The sequence below is a fragment of the Doryrhamphus excisus genome, linkage group LG15 (genome assembly GCF_037039965.1).
Source record: "Doryrhamphus excisus strain RoL-2023G ecotype Guam linkage group LG15, RoL_Dexc_Guam_v1.1, whole genome shotgun sequence".
Lineage (NCBI taxonomy): Eukaryota > Metazoa > Chordata > Actinopteri > Syngnathiformes > Syngnathidae > Doryrhamphus > Doryrhamphus excisus.
In genome coordinates this window covers 1,226,620-1,249,805 of record NC_136371.1, presented here as the reverse complement: position 1 = coordinate 1,249,805, position 23,186 = coordinate 1,226,620, and the positions used below count along the sequence as shown (strand labels likewise).

Below are 23,186 nucleotides of genomic sequence, written 5' to 3'. Positions count from 1 at the left end.
TGAATTTCAGCCCATTGCTCTATGACCTTAATCTGTGGGATTAAAGCATCAAAAACTTCAGTCGGATGTAAGTGTGTCTGGACGAGTCAGACATCTCACCAAGCTTCAACACGTATCTAATTATGTGTGCACCCTGCATGTGTTTTACACCACAGCAGGTGTGATGGAGAGCAGCCCCCTCCTGAGCCACATGTGCAGCAGCAGACCGGATGGAGGGAGGGGATGTGGAGAGAGGTGCACTCGGGTTAAGATCTAAAGCGGCTTGGCCCAGATGAAGAGGGATTCTCAGGCTCTCAGCCAATCAAAGCCCAGCCAACAGCCCACTCTCGCTGACACAGTGAGGAGACCGAGCCGTGAGCTTGGCCGCACGCATGCTAGATGTATAGTGGCTTTTATAGGCTCTGGTCTTCAACTTTTCATCAGGTGAAAAACATCCTATTTCAGTTTTGTTTGTTTTTTTAATTTATTTTTTGTGGGCTGCACAGTGGACGAGTGGTTAGCGCTCAGACTGCACAGCAACGAGACCTGAGTACTCCGGTTTCCTCCAAAAACATGCTAGGTTAATTGGCGTCTCCAAATTGTCCATAGGTATGAATGTGAGTGTGAATGGTTGTTTGTCTATATGTGCTCTGTGATTGGCTGGCCACCAGTCCAGGGTGTACCCCGCCTCTCGCTCGAAGACAGCTGGGATAGGCTCCAGCACCTCCCGCGACCCTCGTGAGGATAAGCGGTAGAAAATGAATGAATTAATGAGTTCTCCTCCTATTTTGTGTGGAAGTGGTAACTTTTTGGTTTCTTATTTTGTCTTTCCCCACCCTCGGCCATCTCTGTGTGGAGTTTGCATGTTCTCCCCGTGCATGCGTGGGTTTTCTCCGGGTACTCTGGTTTCCTCCCACATTCCAAAAACATGCTAGGTTAATTGGCTACTCCAAATTGTCCATAGGTATGAATGTGAGTGTGAATGGTTGTTTGTCTATATGTGCCCTGTGATTGGCTGGCCACCAGTCTAGGGTGTACCCCGCCTCTCGCTTGAAGACAGCTGGGATAGGCTCCAGCACCCCCGCAACCCCCATCTGAGTCACTGTATGTCTGTCATTCCTCTTGGCTCCTGCTGGGGGCAGTAATGCTCATTAACAGCCGCTCCAAAGGAGTTTCCACAATGCTAACAGAAATATTGCATAAATTGGCCCACGTCAATACTCTTGTAATGTTGCTAACATAAAAAATACACAAACAAACATCAGGGTACCTCCAACATGTAACCCACTTATCCCCTCTGCTGTACTCTTCCAGTTTCTGATGACCATGGATCATCTGTTGTGATCATGTGTTGTCAACATCATGGAGGGCCAAAGTGGGTAGGTCATTGAGGATAAACAGTATGTGAACATCTGCCAAAACTAAGAGATCATCTCATCACAGTAGAAATTGCTGCACAGTTCACTGTGATGTAACATATAAATACTAATGGTCGCTGGTGGTGGTGGTGGGGGGGTCACTTTCGGCCATTAAATGGCCATTGTATTTTAGTAATACTAGAATTCCACTTTGCACTTGATGATATACGCAGTATACAGTACTGAGACAGAACTTGCCCTTATGTACTGCGCATACGCATGCAGGAGTCCACCACAGTTAGATAATGGCTTTTTAAGTTACACAAGTGCAGCCTGCAGCTTTTCCGACGCACAATTGGTCAGGGATATATGAAAAGCAAGACACAAGTGGAATGAATGAATGAACAGTAATGAACTGGAATCTGTTTGACGGGAATATCAAAAGAGTAGTCTAATTCCCAGGAGGCGGTGCCGGTTATCATCTAATGTCACTGGCCCTGCATCCCTTGCTCGTGATGAGATGGATGATGGTGCGTGAGGAAGAGAAAAAGAGGACGGGAGGGAGAAAGAGAGGGATAATACCTTCCGAATACATGATGAATGTAGCGCTTGGGCTTAAACTGACTTGGGGGTGAGTGGCGCACAGAAACAGGGAGAGTGCCCGTGTCATCAAGCTGGCCGTCGCCAACTCTCCCAATTGTCCCCCTGAGGAACATCACATAAGTAAAAGGAGACGTACGCCTTTCTGTATTCCAGAGAGGTGTGAGCTTTAGGAGGAAAGAAGATGCTCAACAACGTGACAATGGACAGCGAAGATGGAGAAGGCAGCCCCAACAACCAGGGTGAGTCAGGCTGGTGAGAGAGCAAAGTGAGAGTGTATACAGGCTCAAAGTTCAGAGAAGAAATGGTGATGTGGTTAAAAAAAAATTGCATGTCACAAGTAGACAATACTGTGATGCGTTCACTTGTCAACTTGGAAGATGCATGTTTGTAAGGTGTGTTCATGAATGGCGAGGTTGAGGCAGTGTAATCAAACAGAGGTTGAGATGTTAACCATGTTGAAGCAGCTCATGTGGAGAGTAATAGCTTTTCACTGCTGCTCTCATTCATCTCAGCAGACATCGAGAATGTCCTGCCACGGGCAATCATTTCCTTTCATAACGCTACAAGAGCATTTTTGTTATGTGGACTTACCGGATTTCCAGTATACAGTTGAATATTTTGCAGTGGACGTTTATTATGGCCATCCTTAAGCACCATGCTGTCGAATCAGCATCTTGGATGTCACTTCGGCTAAAATACAGTAAATTGTATAAGAACTCAAATGGCCATAATTTCAGAGAATCACCAGTTGCATTTTTGATTATGTTTTGACACATGACATAATTATTGATGATCCCTGAGCTGAACCCTGAGATCCCATCCCAATTATTAACATACACATTGAATTTTCTTTGGTCTAGAGACCACTGAGGAAAAGACAAAAAGCAAAACTGGACGTAGCAGAGATGAGGATGCTGAGGTTCTCATTGGGAGTGACCAGGATAGATAGGATCAGGAACGAGTACACGAGAGGGACAGGTTTGAATATTGAAGGGGTTGTGACAAATCCGTGTCCCTGTGTAAGCGTGTCTCCTGACAATTACCGTATTTCTGTTATTCAAGGCTAGCCGAGTTTAGCAAGGCAAGAGAAAAAGCCACGGGTCGACATTTTAGCGTGTTGTAAGATGCAAGGTTCGTGCTTCATTTATGAGCCATATTAAATGACAAAACGTGAACACAATGTCATTGGGAGAACTGGAGGTAGCAGAGATGAGGATGCTGAGGTTCTCGTTGGGAGTGACCAGGATGGATAGGATCAGGAACGAGAACATCAGAGGGACAGGTTTGAATATTGAAGGAGTTGTGACAAATCCGTGTCCCTGTGTAAGCATGTCTCCTGACAATTACCGTATTTCTGTTATTCAAGGCTAGCCGAGTTTAGCACGGCAAGAGAAAAAGCCACGGGTCGACATTTTAGCGTGTTGTAAGATGCAAGGTTCGTGCTTCATTTATGAGCCATATTAAATGACAAAACGTGAACACAATGTCATTGGGAGAACTGGAGGTAGCAGAGATGAGGATGCTGAGGTTCTCGTTGGGAGTGACCAGGATGGATAGGATCTATCTTGCTATGCAAAAGTGGCAAAAACTGTACCAGGGCTTTAAATGAATTTGTTGAACTACATAATATGGCAGAGAAGTCGTGCCCCTGAACAATATGTTTGCGATTTAATTCATCATATTGGACCCCTGATACATTGATGCTTCCCCAATAAGGAGACATGGCTTATGGTTAATCAAGTTGGTGTGCTTATCTAAAAGATAAGATAGTTTTCGTATATAATGCAGACCTTTAACTGGATCTATCTAACTAAGAACAATATGTCAATATGACGACTAACGATAAGACTTTCCTCTCCTCTTTATTTGTTTATTACAGCAGTAAATCATCAGTAGGCAAAGATACCAAAAACCCTTATATGACCTTTTTACGTGACAATAACAAGTACAGTATAAGTAATGCCACACACTACAATGTCATTATACACAATTACCATACATGACTGCTCATATCCACGACAATGTGATTATGTATGCAAGGAATTATGGAGAAATATAGCAATATGGTGTCATGTGACTCATTCAGGGAAATGACAATAGTATACAGGCTGCGTTCACGTACAGTCAATCAGACAAATGGATTCATGTTCAAACTCCAGCGCACAGGATAGAGACATCTGGCAAGTGGATTACTCCATCATAACCGGACAGGAGGACAGGAGCCGCTTATAATCACACCACCTTTGCAGAAATATTTCATCATTGATAGATGCAAGCAAGCAGGACATTTTAAGAGTTGTAACAACACCAGCAATGTTAGAGATTAACAATTCAATTTTGGGTATATATAATATACGTAACTAGATACAACTGTACACATGGATACATGGAGATATATGGAGACCTTCTGTCTCCTACCTAAACGCAGCCTCCTTCTACTAATATATTCACTATCTCTCCTCTGGACATGTCCCAACCGTCTCAGTCTGTCCAATAAATGACTTTATCTCCAAGGCCTCTAACATGTAATGTCCTTCTGATGTACTCCTTCCTGATCCTATCCATCCTGGTCACTCCCAATGAGAACCTCAGCATCCAATGGTGACAAGTGTATCTTCGCTGTTCCCGTCATCGAGTTTGTGGGGTTCCGTTTGACTGAAGCCGGTTTGAGCCCGCTCCATTCAAATGTTGTGCACCCTGCAGATGGACCACCAGGCCTCTACCAGGCTCCAACCAGACCTCTACAGGTGGTTCGAGCGACTGCAGGCATATAACTTCACCACACAATTTACTCCTGGCAGAGACAATGTTGTGATGGACTTCCTCTCCAGAGCCACGCCCACTCAGAGACATGTCCGAACCCACTCAGTCCGGCCTCTCTGACTTTATCTCCAAGGTCTCTAACATGTAATGTCCTTCTGATGTACTCGTTCCTGATCCTATCTATCCTGGTCACTCCCAATGAGAACCTCAGCATCCTCAACTCTGCTACCTCCAGTTCTCCTTCCTGTCTCTAGACCAAACAACGATTTGACAGAAGGTCACCTAAGTGTGTTCCGTGCGTATGAAGGATGTGTATTCACGGTGAACACGAGCTACGTTCAAAAACGGTTATCAGAGCTTCCGCGTCGTCACTGGACACTGGAAAACATTCCTTATATTAAAGCCGTAAAATGGTGAAATGGTGAAAATATACTCACCGAGCCCAAGTCGGTGACTATATTTGTGGGCCTGATGCGGCCCATGGGCCGCATGTTTGACACCACTGCTGTGGCCTATCAATGTTGACATGAACTGCCAATATGTGTCTATGTGCTGACAGTTCGGTTACATTTTTATACTTCTCACCAAATCAGTTGTATATAAACTACTGTATATAGCTTCATGATGGAGTTGCTTGTTTAATGAACAACACTAGAAAAAAAAAATGGAAAACATGCATTACACATTTGTGTCAGGGGTGACCATCATTCCCTCCAAACAATTCCCTGGTCAACCTGCCACTCTGGATTCTAAAGCCTCCAACACACATTCTGCAGTCTTAATATTAACTGTTACCTTCAGGCAGAACTAGTCGAGCCAGCAGATGTCAGGTCAAATCCTCCTTCTTCCAGACATCTTTAGAGAGCATCAGGTTGCATCCACCATCTGGTTTTAACTATTTATTCATTTCTTTCCAATGTTTTTTTTTATTATTATTTGAAGACTTTAATTCCTTTATACCTGCTATTTGTTATATAAATGTAGGTTTGTAGTGTGTATGTCAGGGGTCTCAAACTCAGCTAGGATCTGGGCAAGGCTGGGCCGCGTCAGGTTTTCCAAAGAAAAACAAACTTATTTATTAAAAACAGAAAAATATACAAACTTTTTCAGTGCTTTGGTTCCGATTTTCTACAATAAAAGCTCTGATAAAACATTCCACTGTTCTCAATAGTCAATAAGATGAAAAATAAATAAACAAATCAAGAATAAAGAAAATCAATCAGTAATGCTAACTCATGCTAACTCGCAAACTAGAGAGCTAGCAACCTAAACGGTAGCCTTCAAGTTATTTCCTTTAAACTTAAATAGCCAAAAACTTACCACTTCCACACGGATAGGGAGGATAACTATTAACAGTTATTTAACCTTTAACATGAACATTAATCAAACGTAATCATTTTTTCTGGGTACATGATACCATACAGCATCCATATCAAACTTGCGCGGGCCGCACTAACATTAAACTTTCATATCAAGGCGGGGGCCTCAAACTAGTGTCCTGCAGGCCACATTTGGCCCGCGGCCGTGTGTTTGAGACCCCTGGTGCATGTACATATGTATTCTCATTGTCAGTGCATCACATGTACTGAAGGGTGATATTTTCTGTGTACTGGCTGTTCACATGATAACATCCAATATGTAAATAAGTAGTTGTGTTTTTCCGTGGACTTTTTCGGTTAATGCATCCTCATCCACTCACTCTCACCCTGTTTAAAAGGTCACATGTTTCAGACTTAAACAGGATTCACTTTTTGCAGTGTGGTACATTTGAGTGTCAACTCCGCTAAATGGAGACATCATCGAGTTAATCCTCAGCTAAACCCGACAAGTTGAAACTAAAGGAGGTTGCTGTAATTGATGTAATTCAGCCGACTTGTGCACCTGATTGGAGTATCTTGCTCACATACAGATGTTAATTTCGGCCTTCCTCTGTGGCCTCCAGCAGCTGCTGGATAATCCCCCTGAGCCTACGTCCCATTAAGCTTTTAAAAGCTGGAATAAACTGTCCATTTTGTAATAGCCATGTCACATGAAGGGTACAAATCTGCACCGCCCACTGCCTCATATTTGCATGCTTAAATCATGACGCATCCCAGAGTATCATCATATTAAAATGTGTTCTCTTATCTTATATAACAATGGCTATTGTAGCATTGTGGCTATATGCTATGTTGTTGTGAGGTCGCGGTGTCGTGCGGGGTCATGAAGGGTCACTTCTTGGCGGTGTGAGTGACAGATTAAGAAAATAAAGTCGTTTTGCTTTCTGGAAAACAACATTGCCGACAAGGATAGAGTTTCCTTTCTCACCTTTGCCGGCGTTCCTCGCTCTTCCCGGTGAGCCGGCGATGCCCTGGTCCCACTGGCGGTGGGAGTTGCCAATTAACCTAGCATGTTTTTGGAATGTGGGAGGAAACCGGAGAAAACCCACGCGTGCACGGGGAGAACATGCAAACTCCACACAGAGATGGCCGAGGGTGGAATTGAACTCGGGTCTCCGAGCTGTGAGGTCTGCGCGCTAACCACTCGACTGCCGTGCAGCCCCAAATCAAATTTTTTAATGTAATTCACAATTTAATGCGGGCAGAACGGCGGTCGAGTGGTTAGCGCGCAGACCTTCTAGCTCAGAAGACCAGGGTTCAATTCCACCCTCGGCCATCTCTGTGTGGAGTTTGCATGTTCTCCCCGTGCACGCGTGGGTTTTCTCCGGGTACTCCGGTTTCCTCCCACATTCCAAAAACATGCTAGGTTAAGTAGCGACTCCAAATTGTCCATAGGTATGAATGTGAGTGTGAATGGTTGTTTGTCTATATGTGCCCTGTGATTGGCTGGCCACCAGTCCAGGGTGGACCCCGCCTCTCGCCCGAAGACAGCTGGGATAGGCTCCAGCACCCTTTGCGACCCTCGTGAGGAAAAAGTGGTAGAAAATGAATGAATGAATGAATGAATTAAATACACATGATAGCATGTTGATTTTTGTTGTGTTAGGTGATGGGAACCCTAAAGAGAGCAGTCCCTTCATCAACTGTACCACCTCCAGTGATGTGGAGAAGAACCAGCAGTATGACGGCAAGAATATGGCTCTGTTTGAGGTGAGAGAGGGTTTTTGCAGAATAAATATACATTGCACTCAAAGGAGATTGTGAATATCATTTATCATAACAATGAATGTTTCCACCTGTGCGTGTTCTCGCAGGAGGAGATGGACACCAGTCCAATGGTGTCCTCTTTGCTCAGTAGTCTTGCCAACTACTCCAACTTACCTACTGGCAGCAAAGAGCACGAGGAGGCAGAGAATAATGAGGAAGGTGCACGTCCATCGAAGAAACCTATCCAGGTAGAGAACTCCAGAGGAACTTCAGTAAATTTCATTCATTCATTTTCTAGCGCTTATCCTCACGAGGGTTGCAGGAGTGCTGGAGCCTATCCCAGCTGTCTTGGGGCGAGCCAGCCAATCACAGGGCACATATAGACAAACAACCATTCACACTCACATTCATACCTATGGACAATTTGGAGTCACCAATTAACCTAGCATGTTTTTGGAATGCTAATGAACAACATCATGGACCATCTTCCGGTGTCTATTATTTACAACCGAGATTATAATAAATGGTAAATGGAATAGATTTTTCAAAGACTACACACAGAGGACACCAACAACGCTTTCACGAAATATTTAGAAGAACAAAGATGGACGTGTACAGTGTACAGTGCAAACGATGTGGATGAAGCATATGAACACTTATTAATAAATATATGAATATTTCTAGATAAAAACTATAAACGAGCCGGATATTCGTCATAAATAAAAAGCAAATGGTTAACAGCTCTAATAGACCCGCGCAATCTGGACACTGAATTTATTCTGTTTTAAGGACAGATTTTTGTTTATTAAATATATTTGTTAGTTTGGTTTTAGTCTCTTGATTTTATTATGATTTTTATTATTAAGTAAATTGAAAAAAAAAATCTTTACACACAAATACAAATAAAAAAAATAAAATAGAAAAAATAATCTTTATACACAAATACAAATAAAAAAATAAAAATAGAAAAAAATAATCTTTACACACAAATGCAAATAAAAAATAAAAATAGAAAAAAATAATCTTTACATACAAATACAAATAAAAAAAACGACAATCCAACTCAAAAAGTACTTGGATACGTGACAAAAATAAAATATAAACTTTAACTACATTAGGAAAGCAGGAAGTGAACAAATGTAACAGTGACTGATTGTAAAAGTACCAGATGGAGGGGTAGGATTTAATAAGCTTTGCTTCTTCCTACTCCTTTTGGACATGTGGAACTGGGAACTGATTATGGGATGCATTCAATTGCAATCTCAATTGCAATTTCTGGATGACAAATATTTCTCTTTTCCCCCTGATTTTTTTTTTTAATCAGGCACCACAACTGGGAACTCTGATGGGTGTCTACCTGCCATGTATTCAGAATATTTTTGGTGTGATCCTCTTCCTGCGAATGACCTGGATGGTCGGGGTTGGAGGCGTGCTCGGCTCCTTCATAATTGTCTTCATGTGTTGTTCCACAGTGAGTACAGAGTGTATACTCTACATAGTAATAGTAATAGTAATGCAGCTACTACAGCAGCTGTGATTTGATTGCATGATTGATCATCTGATCACGATATATCACATTCATCGTTTTTGTTCATTGCTAAATATTCATACAAGCTATGATGCTGGAGGCTGCCATGCAAGTTGCTCCAACCAGTCACTGAGGCATGTCGTTCATATAGCATTATCATGTAATATAGCAATAATGTAATAAAGCTGAGCATTTCCTGAAATTCCACTTCAATCCCAACAACCCAAGAAAAGTATTAGGGGAACTTTTGGAAATAATGTCTCCCATAGTGTCTGCAATGCTGAGAATGTGATTACCTGGGATCTATCTGCAATAGTAAAGTCAGAGAAAAACTTTTTCCGGAGAAAACCGACACATGTACAGGGAGAACATGCAAACTCTGCACGGTGGAATCAAACTCTGGTCTCCTAGCTGTGTGGCCTGCACGAGATGTGTAACACGGAAGAGTTTTCAGGAATACTGATAAGTAAGTGCTGGAACGTCTGGTTCAACGTCTGTACAGATGTATAAAGTATATAAATACATGCAACCAGTGATCATTTTCTATTTTGAGGAATCCCCCAAACAGTACTCCAGAATAATCCAGATACACACAGTACGTAGTAATGGTTGTTTCCTCTGCTTTTTTGTGTGTTTGGATGTTTTTGTGTTTTCCAGACCATGCTCACGGCCATCTCCATGAGTGCCATCGCAACAAACGGAGTGGTTCCGGGTGAGTGGACCTCTGCCAAGATGTGTGTTTGTGTGAGTCAGCTATTTATTATTTACCCCCCGGCTATTGTCCCCTCACAGCTGGAGGTTCCTATTACATGATCTCTCGCTCCCTTGGGCCCGAGTTTGGTGGCGCTGTTGGGATTTGCTTTTACTTGGGCACCACTTTTGCTGGCGCCATGTACATCCTGGGATGTATTGAAATCCTGCTGGTAAGTAACCAGTTATTATGTTGCAATTGCACGACATGCATCTCTGTTCAGGCGTGTCACAGCGGGAAGGGGGTGGGGGGCATGGGGGGGGGAGTTGTGTACACTTAAAATCACAATCACTGCATTCCCAACTGTTGTTTAAACAGTAGAAATTCTAAATTCTTATGGGCTTTCCGCACACTATTCACACACAAAACCTCCATTGACAACGGCATGTAAGACAAATCATGGAAGAACATGTCTGGAGAGCACACTTGACAAAAGGACCGCACTGCCTGGAATGTTTTTCTAAAGGGGGTTGGGGTGTCATTAGGACCCTATTGAAACTGTTATTCATTCATTCATTTTCTACTGCTTATTCTCACGAGGGTCGCGGGGGTGCTGCAGCCTATCCCAGCTGTCTTTGACCACATATAGACAAACAACCATTCACACTCACATTCATACCTATGGACAATTTGGAGTCGCTAAGTAACCTAGCATGTTTTTGGAATGTGGGAGGAAACCGGAGTACCCGGAGAAAACCCACGCATGCACGGGGAGAACATGCAAACTTTCCACACAGAGATGGCCGAGGGTGGAATTGAACCCTCGTCTCCTAGCTGTGAGGTCTGTGCGCTAACCACACATCCGCCATGCAGCCCTGAAACTGTTGTGTTTATTATTATTATATTATTATTATTCTCCCAATTCAATTGCATGTGACTGATGCACGATCGTGCCCTCTGTCTTAAAAAACATATGCACCATATATGTTATGAAACAACAATATATTGAGAGAGGTGTATTATTTTAGCAAGCTAAAATATATCCATATGTACATGCAGGATGTTTGATGCCGCTCTTGTGATGCTGCGCAAGTGTACCTAATGTTGTGGCCAGTCAATGAAGGTTACCGTTACCACTGTCCGTATACTTCTAACTGAAAATTAACTAAATTCTGTTTTATGATGACTTCATGGAAGTCTCAAAAAAAGCGGTGATTTAAACTTTCACATTGACAACAATAACTCCAAACCTGCCACTTGAATTCCTGGACCTTCTCAACTGCTTCTCCATCGCTCAGCAAGTCAATGTTCCCACCCACACCAGAGGTCATATCCTGGATCAGGTCTGCTCTACCGGCATTGCAATCCCGTAAACGACAGCTTGAGAGACTATACAAGAAATCTGGTCTAACTGTTCTTCTCCAAGCCTACACAGAATACAATACAAATATGCTTTAAATACTACCTGGTCACAATACAGTGACAACAATTCACAAATCTATCATTTCAAACCTATCTCACCTGTGCAGCTCACTGACCTCCTAACTGGCATCAAGACTGGCATCCCACTTGCTCCCTGGATCCTATTCCTTCATCACTCATCACATCCTGCCTCCCCATAATCCCTCCTCTGATTACAAGAATCATAAACTCCTCACTGACCACTGGCTCCGTTCCACAGTCTCTCAAGCTGGCAGCAGCCACCCCTACACTCCAAAAGCCTGGTCTTCATCCTGACAACCTCGCAAATTTCCATCCCATATCCAAAATATCCCCTATCTAAAATTCTTCAAGCTGTCATAACTGCTCAACGTCAAACTCACATTAAACCATTCCAGTCCGGCTTTCGTCCCAAACACAGCGCTGAAACAGCTCTTCTTATAATCACTAATGATCGTCTACTCTCCGGCTTTTGCCATCTCAGCATCCTGATCCTCCTGGACCGTACCATCAGCCATTCTATCCTCCCGTCCCGCCTCGAGACCAGCCTCAATATCACCGACTCTGGACTTTCCTGGCTGTTTGTGTATATCAACAGCTACTCGTCCTCCATAGCCCTTTTATATCAAGTTGTACCCCAAGGTTCAATGCTAGGTCCTCTACTCTTCAAGACTTCTGCCTCACTCTGGACAACACTACCCTCACTCCATCCATCCTCCATCACTCCATCCCTACTCATCCGCATCTTTGGCATCCTCCTCGACCCTACTCCCTCATTTGAACTATTTTTCCAGACTACAAAAATGTATTATTATTTCCAACAACAACAAAGATATTGTTTGTACAAATGTATGATCACAGCAGTCGTGGACACGCCCCATGTAGTCACAATGGTACAATCTTGATCACATGACATTTTTATATGATTTGATGCCGAAATTGATAATCAAATCAGATTCTCCTAAGATAGTCCAAGTAACAACACCATATAATAAGTACACCAGTGGATCCATTCATTCATTCATTTTCTACCGCTTTTTCCCTCACAAGGGTCACAGGGGTGCTGGAGCCTATCCCAGCTGTCTTGGGGCGGGAGGCGGGGTACACCCTGGACTGGTCGCCAGCCAATCACAGGGCACATATAGACAAACAACCATTCACACTCACATTCATACCTATGGACAATTTAGAGTGGCCAATTAACCTAGCATGTTTTTGGAATTGAACCCTGGTCTCCTAGCTGTGAGGTCTGCACGCTAACCACACAACCGCCGTGCAGCCCTGAAACTGTTATGTTTGTTATTATTATATTATTATTATTTTCCCAATTCAATTGCATGTGACTGATGCACGGTCGTGCTCTCTGTCTTAATTAACCTAGCATGTTTTTAGAATGTGGGAGGAAACCATGCAAACTCCACACAGAGATGGCCGAGGGTGGAATTTAACCCTGGTCTCGTAGCTGTGAGGTCTGCGAGCCAACCACTGGACCACCATGCCGGCCCCAGTGGATCCAGTTCCAGTTATATATGATCTTTCTCATCTACTTCTCCCTTTCTCCACCTTTCCATTCTGTTAGATTTATATTGTTCCTCAGGCCGCCATCTTCAAGATAAAGGGCTTGGAGGGGCTGGAGGCAGAGGCCGCCCTTCTAAATAATATGCGGTTATACGGCACCATTGTCCTGAGCTTCATGGCGCTGGTGGTGTTTGTGGGGGTGAAATATGTCAACAAGCTGGCGCTGGTCTTCCTCGCCTGTGTCATCCTCTCCATTCTGTCTGTCTACGCGGGAGTCATCAAAACCGCCATTGACCCGCCTGTCTTCCCGTGAGTTTTGACGACTCTAATGGACGTTTTTGATGATAGATTGTGTGGTGGCAAGTATGTGACATTTACCCTTACTATTCCACTTTCTTTGCAGTGTTTGCCTCCTGGGAAATCGTACTCTCATGTCCAAAGGCTACGACATATGTGCAAAGGTCATTGAAGTAGACAATGAGACTGTCACCACCAAACTGTGGCGCTCCTTCTGTGATTCTGAGTACCTCAATGCCACTTGTGACGACTACTTCATCAACAACAACATAACAGAGATACAGGGCATCCCCGGGGTCACTAGTGGAATCCTGGCAGGTAAATTGGTACCTTAAATTGACACTACATGACCCATAAAAAAATCTCATCTTCCAGAAAACCTGTTTGGCAATTATCTGGAAAAGGGGATGATTCTGGAGAAGAGAGGACTTGCATCAGACGTAGATCCGGACACTTCTGTTACCGGCACTAACCGATTTGTGCTGGCTGATATTACCAGCTTCTTCACACTGCTGGTGGGGATATACTTCCCATCCGTCACAGGTTAGAAGCATGATGTTGGTAGACATTGGTGTCTTATTCTGTGCTTTTGCACTTGAGTTGTTGGGGGTGGAAAACAATGGTCAGTCACAGCCTGATCGGCTGTCATGCAAAGTACAGCCACAGCTAACGTTAGCAGTGTAGACATTACCATTGTAGAGAGAGATGCCTTTATTTGGCCCATAAGGGGAAATTTCATATTTCCTTATACAACATACTATACAATAAGACAAGGGTGAAAAATAAGGGGAAAAAATATAAAGATGCTATAGAGGAACTGTTAAAAAACCTCAACATACATTTGCACACAAAACTAGCGCAAAGACGGGGAAAGGAAAAGTGGTGATCCCGACGTGGCCAGCAGCCAGCTCCTAGCCACATGCAGCCAATTATGCCGCAAGCTATAGCGGCGAAGGCATTGGATGAGGGAAGGGATGTGAGAGTGAATGAGCATATTAGTACCTTTGGATGGATGGTTGTGTAGGCCTGAAGAGGTTCCCCCCGACAGGTTCCCGGTATCGGAGCCTCAGTTCCAAGGGTGTCATTGTGATAACACAGCAGTTGCCATGGAGACGTCCCTGGATGATAGTGATTAAAAAGATTAATTTGATCAGAATCAGAATCAGAATGCCCTTTATTGTCATTTTACATATAGTAGAATGTAATTGCAAGACAGTACAAAATATAGCAATTAGAAGAATAAATAGAAGATTTAGAAGAATAAATGGGTTAATTACAGCTCATAATTAATTAATCTCTCCGTTGCACTCATTTAAATTAAAGCTACTTTAAAGAGTGCTTTCACAAAGATATAGTTGTAGTTAAACTATATTTAACCAAAACTACCCCTTTGTTATGTCACAGAGGAGCCGACTTCCTTATATGGTTCCTAGTTAGGGCCATAAGTGGAATAAATTAAAACAGACAGTTTTGTCAGGAAGCACAAATGAAAGGAAATACGGCTGGAATAGGTGCAGATTCTGGAAAATCTAAAAAGTTTTCTTTGCGGGTTATTGCGTGTAACTGCTCTATAGGAGACCACAACTCAATACAAAGGGTCAAAAAATTACCATAATAGGTCCTCGTTAAACATGATGGTAATATAAGGCAATAAACAACAAACACGCACCCACAACATAGTATTATTTCAAGTATTAATTCAAGGTGGTGATTTGTTGTCTTTTGTCCTCCCCCAATTCATAGGTATCATGGCGGGTTCCAACCGATCGGGAGACTTGCGTGATGCTCAGAAATCCATCCCCATTGGCACCATTGCAGCCATCACCACCACATCTACTGTGTGTATCCTTCAGCATAGCAGGCATCGTCTACAAACACTGACTGAATGGAAGTGTTTCCATATATATATATATATATATATATATTCCTTAGATGTTCTAATCAGATATGTCTTGTGTGGTGCTTTTTGGTGCCTGTATTGAGGGTGTTGTCCTAAGGGACAAGTACGTTTCACTTTTGTTTTTTTGGTTATTGAACCAGGAACTAATCTTTTCAAAGTCAGACCTACTGTTTTATTTCAGGTTTCTGATTTGTTTCCACCTCTCAGGTTTGGTGAAGGCGTCGATGGTAATCTGGTGATTGGGACTCTGGCATGGCCGTCTCCATGGGTCATTGTATTTGGTTCATTCTTCTCCACCTGTGGAGCGGGACTTCAAAGTCTGACTGGAGCTCCACGTCTCTTACAGGCTATCTCAAGGGACGGTATAATCCCATTCCTGCGAGTGAGTACAGTCACTATATTCAAATACAGTACAGTTAGTTCTTCTTATTCTGGGCAGCATCAAGTACTGTTCTAACAACAGGGTTCATAATACATACAATATGACTGATTGTAACCTTTTTCTGAATACTGTAGGTTTTTGGACACGGCAAAGCCAATGGAGAACCAACCTGGGCCCTCTTGCTTACAGCTAGCATTTGTGAGATCGGCATCATCATTGCGTCTTTGGATGCAGTGGCACCCATCCTTTCCATGTAATTTCACTTTCCATGTTGCACAGGTCCTAAAGCTTTGCTGCATTACTTTTATTTCTCCTGTTTTCTTGTCATCTTCTCACTGTTTTCAGGTTCTTCTTGATGTGCTATATGTTTGTTAACCTTGCCTGTGCACTGCAAACGTTACTGAGGACTCCAAACTGGAGGCCACGTTTTAAGTTCTACCACTGGTGAGAACGATCGTTTTCTACTATGATTATCTGACTATCTGAGATATCTGATTATCTGATTGCAATGTTGGCAGAAATGTTCAGATTGATCCAACATGGAATATCTTCTCTCCTACAGGGCTCTATCGTTCCTGGGTATGAGTTTGTGCCTCTCGCTGATGTTCATCTGTTCCTGGTATTATGCCATAGTTGCCATGGGAATCGCGACATGTATCTACAAGTACATTGAATTCTGTGGGTATGTGCTGTCATATGATGGAGATGGTATCTCGCGTAGTAGTTCTCAAATTTTATACACTCATGTACTGATTTACCCCCTACTAACCTTTTTTTCACTTAATTACTAACTTGACATAGTGAACATTCATTCATTCATTTTTTACTGCTTATCCTCATGAGTGTAGCAGGGGTGCTGGAGCCTATGCCAGCTGTTTTGGGGCGAGCCAGCCAATCACAGGGCACATATAGACAAACAACCATTCACACTCACATTCATACCTATGGACAATTTGGAGTGGCTAATTAACCTAGCATGTTTTTGGAATGTGGGAGGAAACCGGAGTACCCGGAGAAAACCCACGCATGCACGGGGAGAACATGCAAAATGTACACAAAAATGGCCGAGGGTGGAATTGAACTCGGGTCTTCTAGCTGTGAGGCCCGTGCACAAACCACTTCAACACCGTGCAGCCGACATAGTGAACATAATGAATTTCATTCATTCATTCATTTTCTACCGCTTATCCTCACGAGGGTCGCAGGGATTGCTGGAGCCTATCCCAGCTGTCTTCGGGCGAGAGGCGGGGTACACCCTGGACTGGTGGCCAGCCAATCACAGGGCACATATAGACAAACAACCATTCACACTCACATCCATACCTATGGACAATTTGGAGTCACCAATTAACCTAGCATTACCTAGTTTTTTTGCAAGGAGAGAACATGCAAACTCCGCACAAAGATGGCTGAGGGTGGAATTGAACTCGGGTGTCCTAGCTGCGAGGCCTGTGCGCAAACCACTCGTCCACCGTTCAGCCGACATATTGAAGATAATGAATTAATTTTATAGCATAGTTTCACATATATTTTTGGCGTTCTTCCGTTTGAATGGGTTAAATTTGAGTTTTCTTCACTCACAATGGTTAAGTTTTAAATGTGCATAGAATCATAATCAGGTGGAAAAATGAATGAATGTCATTTTCAATCAATACCAGGAAGAACACATGGTGGTCTGTGGTCTGTGACAGTGTAGTAGCAGTAATGAGACACATCCTACGCTAACTCAGTATGCTAACTATGTGGCAGAGCTGAAAAGGAATGGGGTGATGGGATACGCGGCATCTCTCTCAGCGCGGCACGATTTGCTCTCATGAGGCTAGAGGAGGGGCCACCACACACGAAGAACTGGAGGTCAGTAGGCGCCGTATGTAACCTCTGTTGTAATAAAGGTAAATATCTATATGCGGTATTTATTTCTCTGGTCAGGCCTCAGATTCTGGTTCTGGTCAGTATGGATGGCGAGCAGAATGTGGAGCAGCCTCGTCTGCTGTCTCTAACCAATCAGCTGAAAGCAGGAAAGGGCCTCACCATTGTTGGAACCTCCGTTCAAGGAAAGTTTCTGGACAACTACACTGAAGCCCAAAGAGCAGACCAGGTCTGTGATCATGGACACAAAGTGTGTTATGATGTGTTATAAAGTCTAGAAACTAGCTTCAGTTCTTTGTAACTTTGCAGTCTTTGCGGAAATTGATGGAGACGGAGAAGGTTAAGGGATTCTCCCAAGTGGTCATATCCTCCAATTTGAGAGATGGGACATCCCATTTGATCCAGGTTGGGGGTTTGGGAGGTTTGAAGCACAACACCGTGATGGTCAGCTGGCCACGTAACTGGAAGCAGCCTGAGTGCCACCAACAGTTCAGAGACTTCATTGGTAGGTTACCGATGGTGACTACATCGTCCTTCAGTGCGTAACGTTTTTTTAGACTAATAAACATGGCGTCTTTTAATGTCTCCTGTCATTCTGCAGAAGTGGTAAGAGAGACCACAGTGGCTAGTTTTGCTCTATTGGTCCCCAAGAACATCTCAAGCTACCCATCAAACGGAGAGCGCTTCACTGAAGGCCACATAGACGTGTGGTGGATTGTCCATGATGGAGGCATGCTGATGCTTCTGCCCTTCCTGCTACGCCAACATAAGGTGACACATCCACAGTAGCAAATCGACGTCATCCGGATTCGGAAGTCACATGCACCGTTACTGTTTCATTCTGGAGGTTTGGAGGAAGTGCAAGATGCGCATCTTCACTGTGGCTCAGATGGACGACAACAGTATCCAGATGAAAAAGGACGTCATAACTTTCCTCTATCACCTGCGCATTGACGCTGAGGTGGAAGTGGTGGAGATGGTGAGCCCAATAGACAACATTCTATTTCGTTTCATTTTCAATGTGCCTATTCGTAGTATTAAACATTTAGTGGTATGAAAAAATTTGGACCACCCTGATAGTTTTCAAGATTTTGCTTCCGCCATTCCAGTTAAAATGATCATACAGCAGACCAATATAGGGATAGATGAGAAGTCAAATGAAGGTTATAGGATTTACAGAAAGTGTGCAATAATTATTTAAACAAAAGTACTTTCTCATACCACTTTCTCATACCACTGTAGTGTTAAATTCACATTTCAGACATTTTTCTCTATGATTTTTACATTTTATTCTTCCATTAGCATGACAGTGACATCTCAGCCTACACCTATGAAAAGACACTCGTAATGGAACAGCGCTCACAGATCCTCAAGCAGATGCATCTGACCAAGAATGAGATGGAGCGAGAGGTAAACAAGCGTGCGTGCATGTTACATAAAAAAAAAAAAAACAACTTGATTTGGGTTGCTACCCTGCGGGATCTAAAGATCTATTCCTTTGTCTGGACATGTGCACGCTGATTTGAGCATGGCAATAACACATTCCTGAGGGGAATTACACTAATTATTGGAAGTGATCCATTCCCTTCCTTTTCCTTCCCCTAGATACAAAGCATAACAGATTCATCCCGGGGGTCCATCCGGCGCAAAAAACCCTCCGCTCCACATTGTCAAGCAAGTATTGAGGAAGGAGCCAGAGGGGCTGAACAACCAGAAGAAGAGGTAATGAGGAACTGTAACCATGTCCCAACTATGTTAAATACCGTACTTTCCGGAGTCACACTTTTTTTCATAGGTTGGCTGTTCCTGCGACTTATACTCCAGAGCGACTTATAAATGAAAAAAGTGTTTATGTTACATAAACAGTGGACACCTTTTCTGTTCGTGTTTATTTTTTGTGTAGCTGAATTAGCATTGTGTTAGCATATCTTACGCCTATTCAGCCTGTTCTCTATTATTTTATTAATGTTAGAACTTGCCTTCCAAGAGGACGTAATGTCTGTTTTGGTCAAGTAGTTTATAAAATAAATTACCTGCAAAAAATGCAACTTATACTCCAGTGCGATTTATGTATGTTTTTTTCTACCTAATTATGCATTTTTGGCCTTGTGCGACTTATACTCCGGAGCGACTTATAGTCCAGAAAATATGGTATATGCGCTCCAAAATTTTTCTCCACTATTTCATGAGGTAAACTAAAGTTAACCAATGCCAGGAGTCCACTGGGACGGCGCCAGTTGGTGCCAACTCCGAGCATCATTGGCGCGCGCCATTACATTCCAATGTATTCCAATAGGCGGATTGTTTGTGACATTTGGTTCCACTTGGTGCCAATTGCGTGATGAAGATTTCAAACATTTTGAAATTTTCTTGCTGCCAAACTCAATTTTTGCCGTCGTTACGGGGCAACCACGAGCCAGTTGGGAGGCAGTTTGCGCCACTGCTCGCCTCTAGGCACCTTATTGGCGACGCTAAGCGCCCAGTGGACTCTTTAGTTAGCGTTGGTTCTAAATTTTCTCCCCGGAGAAAACTCCACATGCAAGAACATGCAAACTCCACACAGAGATGGCCGAGAGTGGAATTGAACCCTGGTCTCCTAGCTGTGAGGTCTGCACGCTAACCACCCAACCACCGTGCAGCCCCACAGAAGACTTTACTCTCTGAAATATTGTTCAATAATCTAAATCTGTGTTAATGACCATTCATAATTAATCCACCTCACATGTAGGCATATCAAGATGATGATTAGACAGCTTGATTATTCCCTTTGGTTGGCTACAATAAAAGGCCACTATAAAATGTGCCGTTTTATGCGTTCCGGGTTTTGGGGTCAGAAAACCAGTCAATATGTGGTGTGACCACCATTTGACTCCCACAGTGGACCACATCGTCTTTCCATAGAGTTGATCAGGTTGGCATTCCAATTGTGACTTCCGGAATGTTGGTCCATTTCTCTCCAACACGCTGTCATAGAGTAGACACCGATCCACAGCTTGATGTGGAAGTTGGTTCCACGTGGTTTGCGGTTGTAATGCAGCTCTTGGATGTACTGTGAAATTCTCTGAAATTCCTCTGGAGACTTGACGGTTTTCCAGTTGGACCCAAAACGCATTCCACTGTTAAGATGGAACGCTTTACCATTCCAGAACTTCAGCCTCGTCCTCGGCTGATCTATTTCCTTTCTATCGCCCTTTCACACGATTATGTCATAATGTACCTGTTTCCAAACCAACACAGGTCCAGCTCATCCACAGTAAGAGCGCCTCCAGCCCCACGAGCCTCACTGCCCCAGCAGGGGGTGGAGCCACCTGGACAGACAGCAAGGGAGCAGACAAGGGGAAGAACCTGGAAGCAGGCAAAGACCTTTTCAGCATGAAACCGTGAGTGGTTCCAATCAGCTTGTAACACACAGTAACATGACACCCGACATGTAAAAAAGGAACATAGGGTCAGTGGTGCGTTCAGGGTCATGCTCTAGTTCAAGTTACAATACCTATGACAAATTCATAATTGACTTCATAACTGTTCTTGTGGCGTGTTGTGCTGCAGGGAGTGGGAAAACCTGTAAGTATGTGTACGTTGCACCGAGACCAAATATTGATCTGAATAACTAGAGCTGCACTTAAGGATGTTGTTTTTTTTTTTTCTGCCAAAGGAACCAGATAGACGTGAGGCGCATGCACACGGCTTTGCGGCTCAATGAGGTCATCACAAAGAAGTCCAAGGAGGCAAAGCTTGTCCTGCTCAATATGCCAGGACCCCCAAAAAACCGTGTGGGTGAAGAAAACTGTATCCTTACCAATGTTTTGTTGTCTGTATATACTGTACATAAATACAACAAAAATACTATACTATACAATACAATACTATAGACATGAAACTTGGATCTATGTCAGAGTAGTCAGTGGACAGCTTCACTGAAAAAAAGTTACATAGTAGTACATAAACACACATTTCACAGTCATGATGTGCTATATATATCACTATATTGACATTTACTATGGTACCCATTATGGCATTGGATGCTCATATCACCGAGTACTTTGGTACGTGACAGAAAATTAAAAAAATTTTAAAAATAAAATAATAATAATAAAAAATAAAATAAAAAAATAATCAATTAAATTACATTTTTTAAAAATTTAATTATATTAGAAACAAATGTAACAGTTACTGATTGTAAAAGTACCAGATGGAGGGATAGGATTTAATAAGCTTTGCTTCTTCCTACTCCTTTTGGACATATGGAACTGGGAACAGATTATGGGATGCATTCAATTGTAATCTGAAGCATGTTCAAATGAAATAAAACCATTAGCATTTCAAACTACATTTCCATCACGCTGCTACTGTTGACATAACAATAAGAACATCCTCTAAGGAAGTGCAAACAAACTTATCAACTGCAGAATCAATAAGAGAATGGCTGCCTTGGTGATAACGTTCCCCTACGGGCATCCAGTCATCAAACAGAGGAAGACTTGTCTGCCATACCTGTCTAGTTAAGAGTGTCCACAAAGATATACATATAATATATATATATATAGTTTTGACATAATCCAGCACACACACTTAAATTGGGAACTGGTTATGATAATTAATTATACAAAATATAGACATTTTGATATGGACATTTTATATGTTCTCCCCGTGCATGCGTGGGTTTTCTCCGGGTACTCCGGTTTCCTCCCACATTCCAAAAACATGCTAGGTTAATTAGCCACTCCAAATTGTCCATAGGTATGAATGTGAGTGTGAATGGTTGTTTGTCTATATGTGCCCTGTGATTGGCTGGCCACCAGTCCAGGAGACAGCTGGGATAGGCTCCAGCACCCCCTGCGACCGTAGTGAGAATAAGGAATCATGGACATTTTGTTCATATGTGAATGTTGCTCCTTTACTGAGACTGTCCAACAGACATGGAGTTCCTTGAGGTCCTCACCGAGGGTCTCAACCGGGTTCTTCTAGTCCGTGGAGGTGGCCGAGAGGTCATTACCATCTACTCCTGAATGTCCTCAAGTCTGATGTTTTACTGTGGGGGCTGCAAAACCTCTTCCAGTCGTCCTTTCAACTCTTCTGTTCCCACTCGTTATGGGATTCTTCTGTCTTTTCTCCAATACACGATGTCGCATGTAGTCAGTATTTCTTCACCCTATTAATGTCTGTGTTTGTTTGTTGTCTTGAACGGTTTATGTGGACGCACACAGATCAGGTGATATCGATATGATAATGTTAAAATGAAGTTATTGCCAAATATGCAAAAGCTAATGAAGTTTGATTTAAATATTTAAAACGAGTATAAAGCCATAATGCGGTACTCATTACAGCGACTGCTTTTGTTTTATTCATCATCAAACATCAAGAGGATTTTTTTTGTGGGAATATTCAAGTGTACGGACCAGTTATTCTCTTCCAATATGTTCTGCTCTGTGTTTCTGTGTGTGTGAGCACGAGGGAAAGAGAGCGAGAGAAGAGACTTGATGAATATGTCATTTTAGACTTAGAAGTAAAAATTTCAAACGTGAACGTCAATAAAGATTTTCTAGGTAAAACAGCCTGATGAATTATATTGTGTAGAAGCAGACTGGTCATGGCGATATTATCTTACGGTGAATAATTGCTGACTTTTATTGCTAATTCGATGCCAAACCAGTCTGACTGGATAACATTTTGTTCACCGAGTTTTTCGAAGGTCACATTTTGCACCATAGGATCTGTAATCATATAGGCCGGGGTGCATTCTAGCATGATGACAATGTATGCAAAAATATG

At 42.8% G+C, this 23,186-nt stretch overlaps 1 protein-coding gene across 1 annotated transcript; it reads left to right on the top strand.

The window, feature by feature from the left end:
* Positions 1–1,850: 1,850 nt before the first annotated feature.
* slc12a5b (solute carrier family 12 member 5b) lies at positions 1,851–22,960 on the top strand. The gene is made up of 26 exons (XM_058051538.2): positions 1,851–2,179; positions 7,689–7,792; positions 7,897–8,037; positions 9,114–9,260; positions 9,975–10,029; positions 10,110–10,240; positions 13,028–13,275; positions 13,370–13,581; positions 13,639–13,806; positions 15,007–15,105; positions 15,209–15,266; positions 15,371–15,545; positions 15,680–15,798; positions 15,891–15,989; positions 16,108–16,227; positions 17,295–17,399; positions 17,475–17,643; positions 17,724–17,919; positions 18,016–18,185; positions 18,262–18,393; positions 18,717–18,824; positions 19,020–19,136; positions 20,652–20,794; positions 20,964–20,978; positions 21,070–21,203; positions 22,332–22,960. Exons 1-26 carry the CDS (start codon positions 2,122–2,124, stop codon positions 22,421–22,423), a joined length of 3,315 nt encoding a protein of 1,104 aa, XP_057907521.2. The 5' UTR covers positions 1,851–2,121; the 3' UTR covers positions 22,424–22,960.
* Positions 22,961–23,186: the final 226 nt, after the last annotated feature.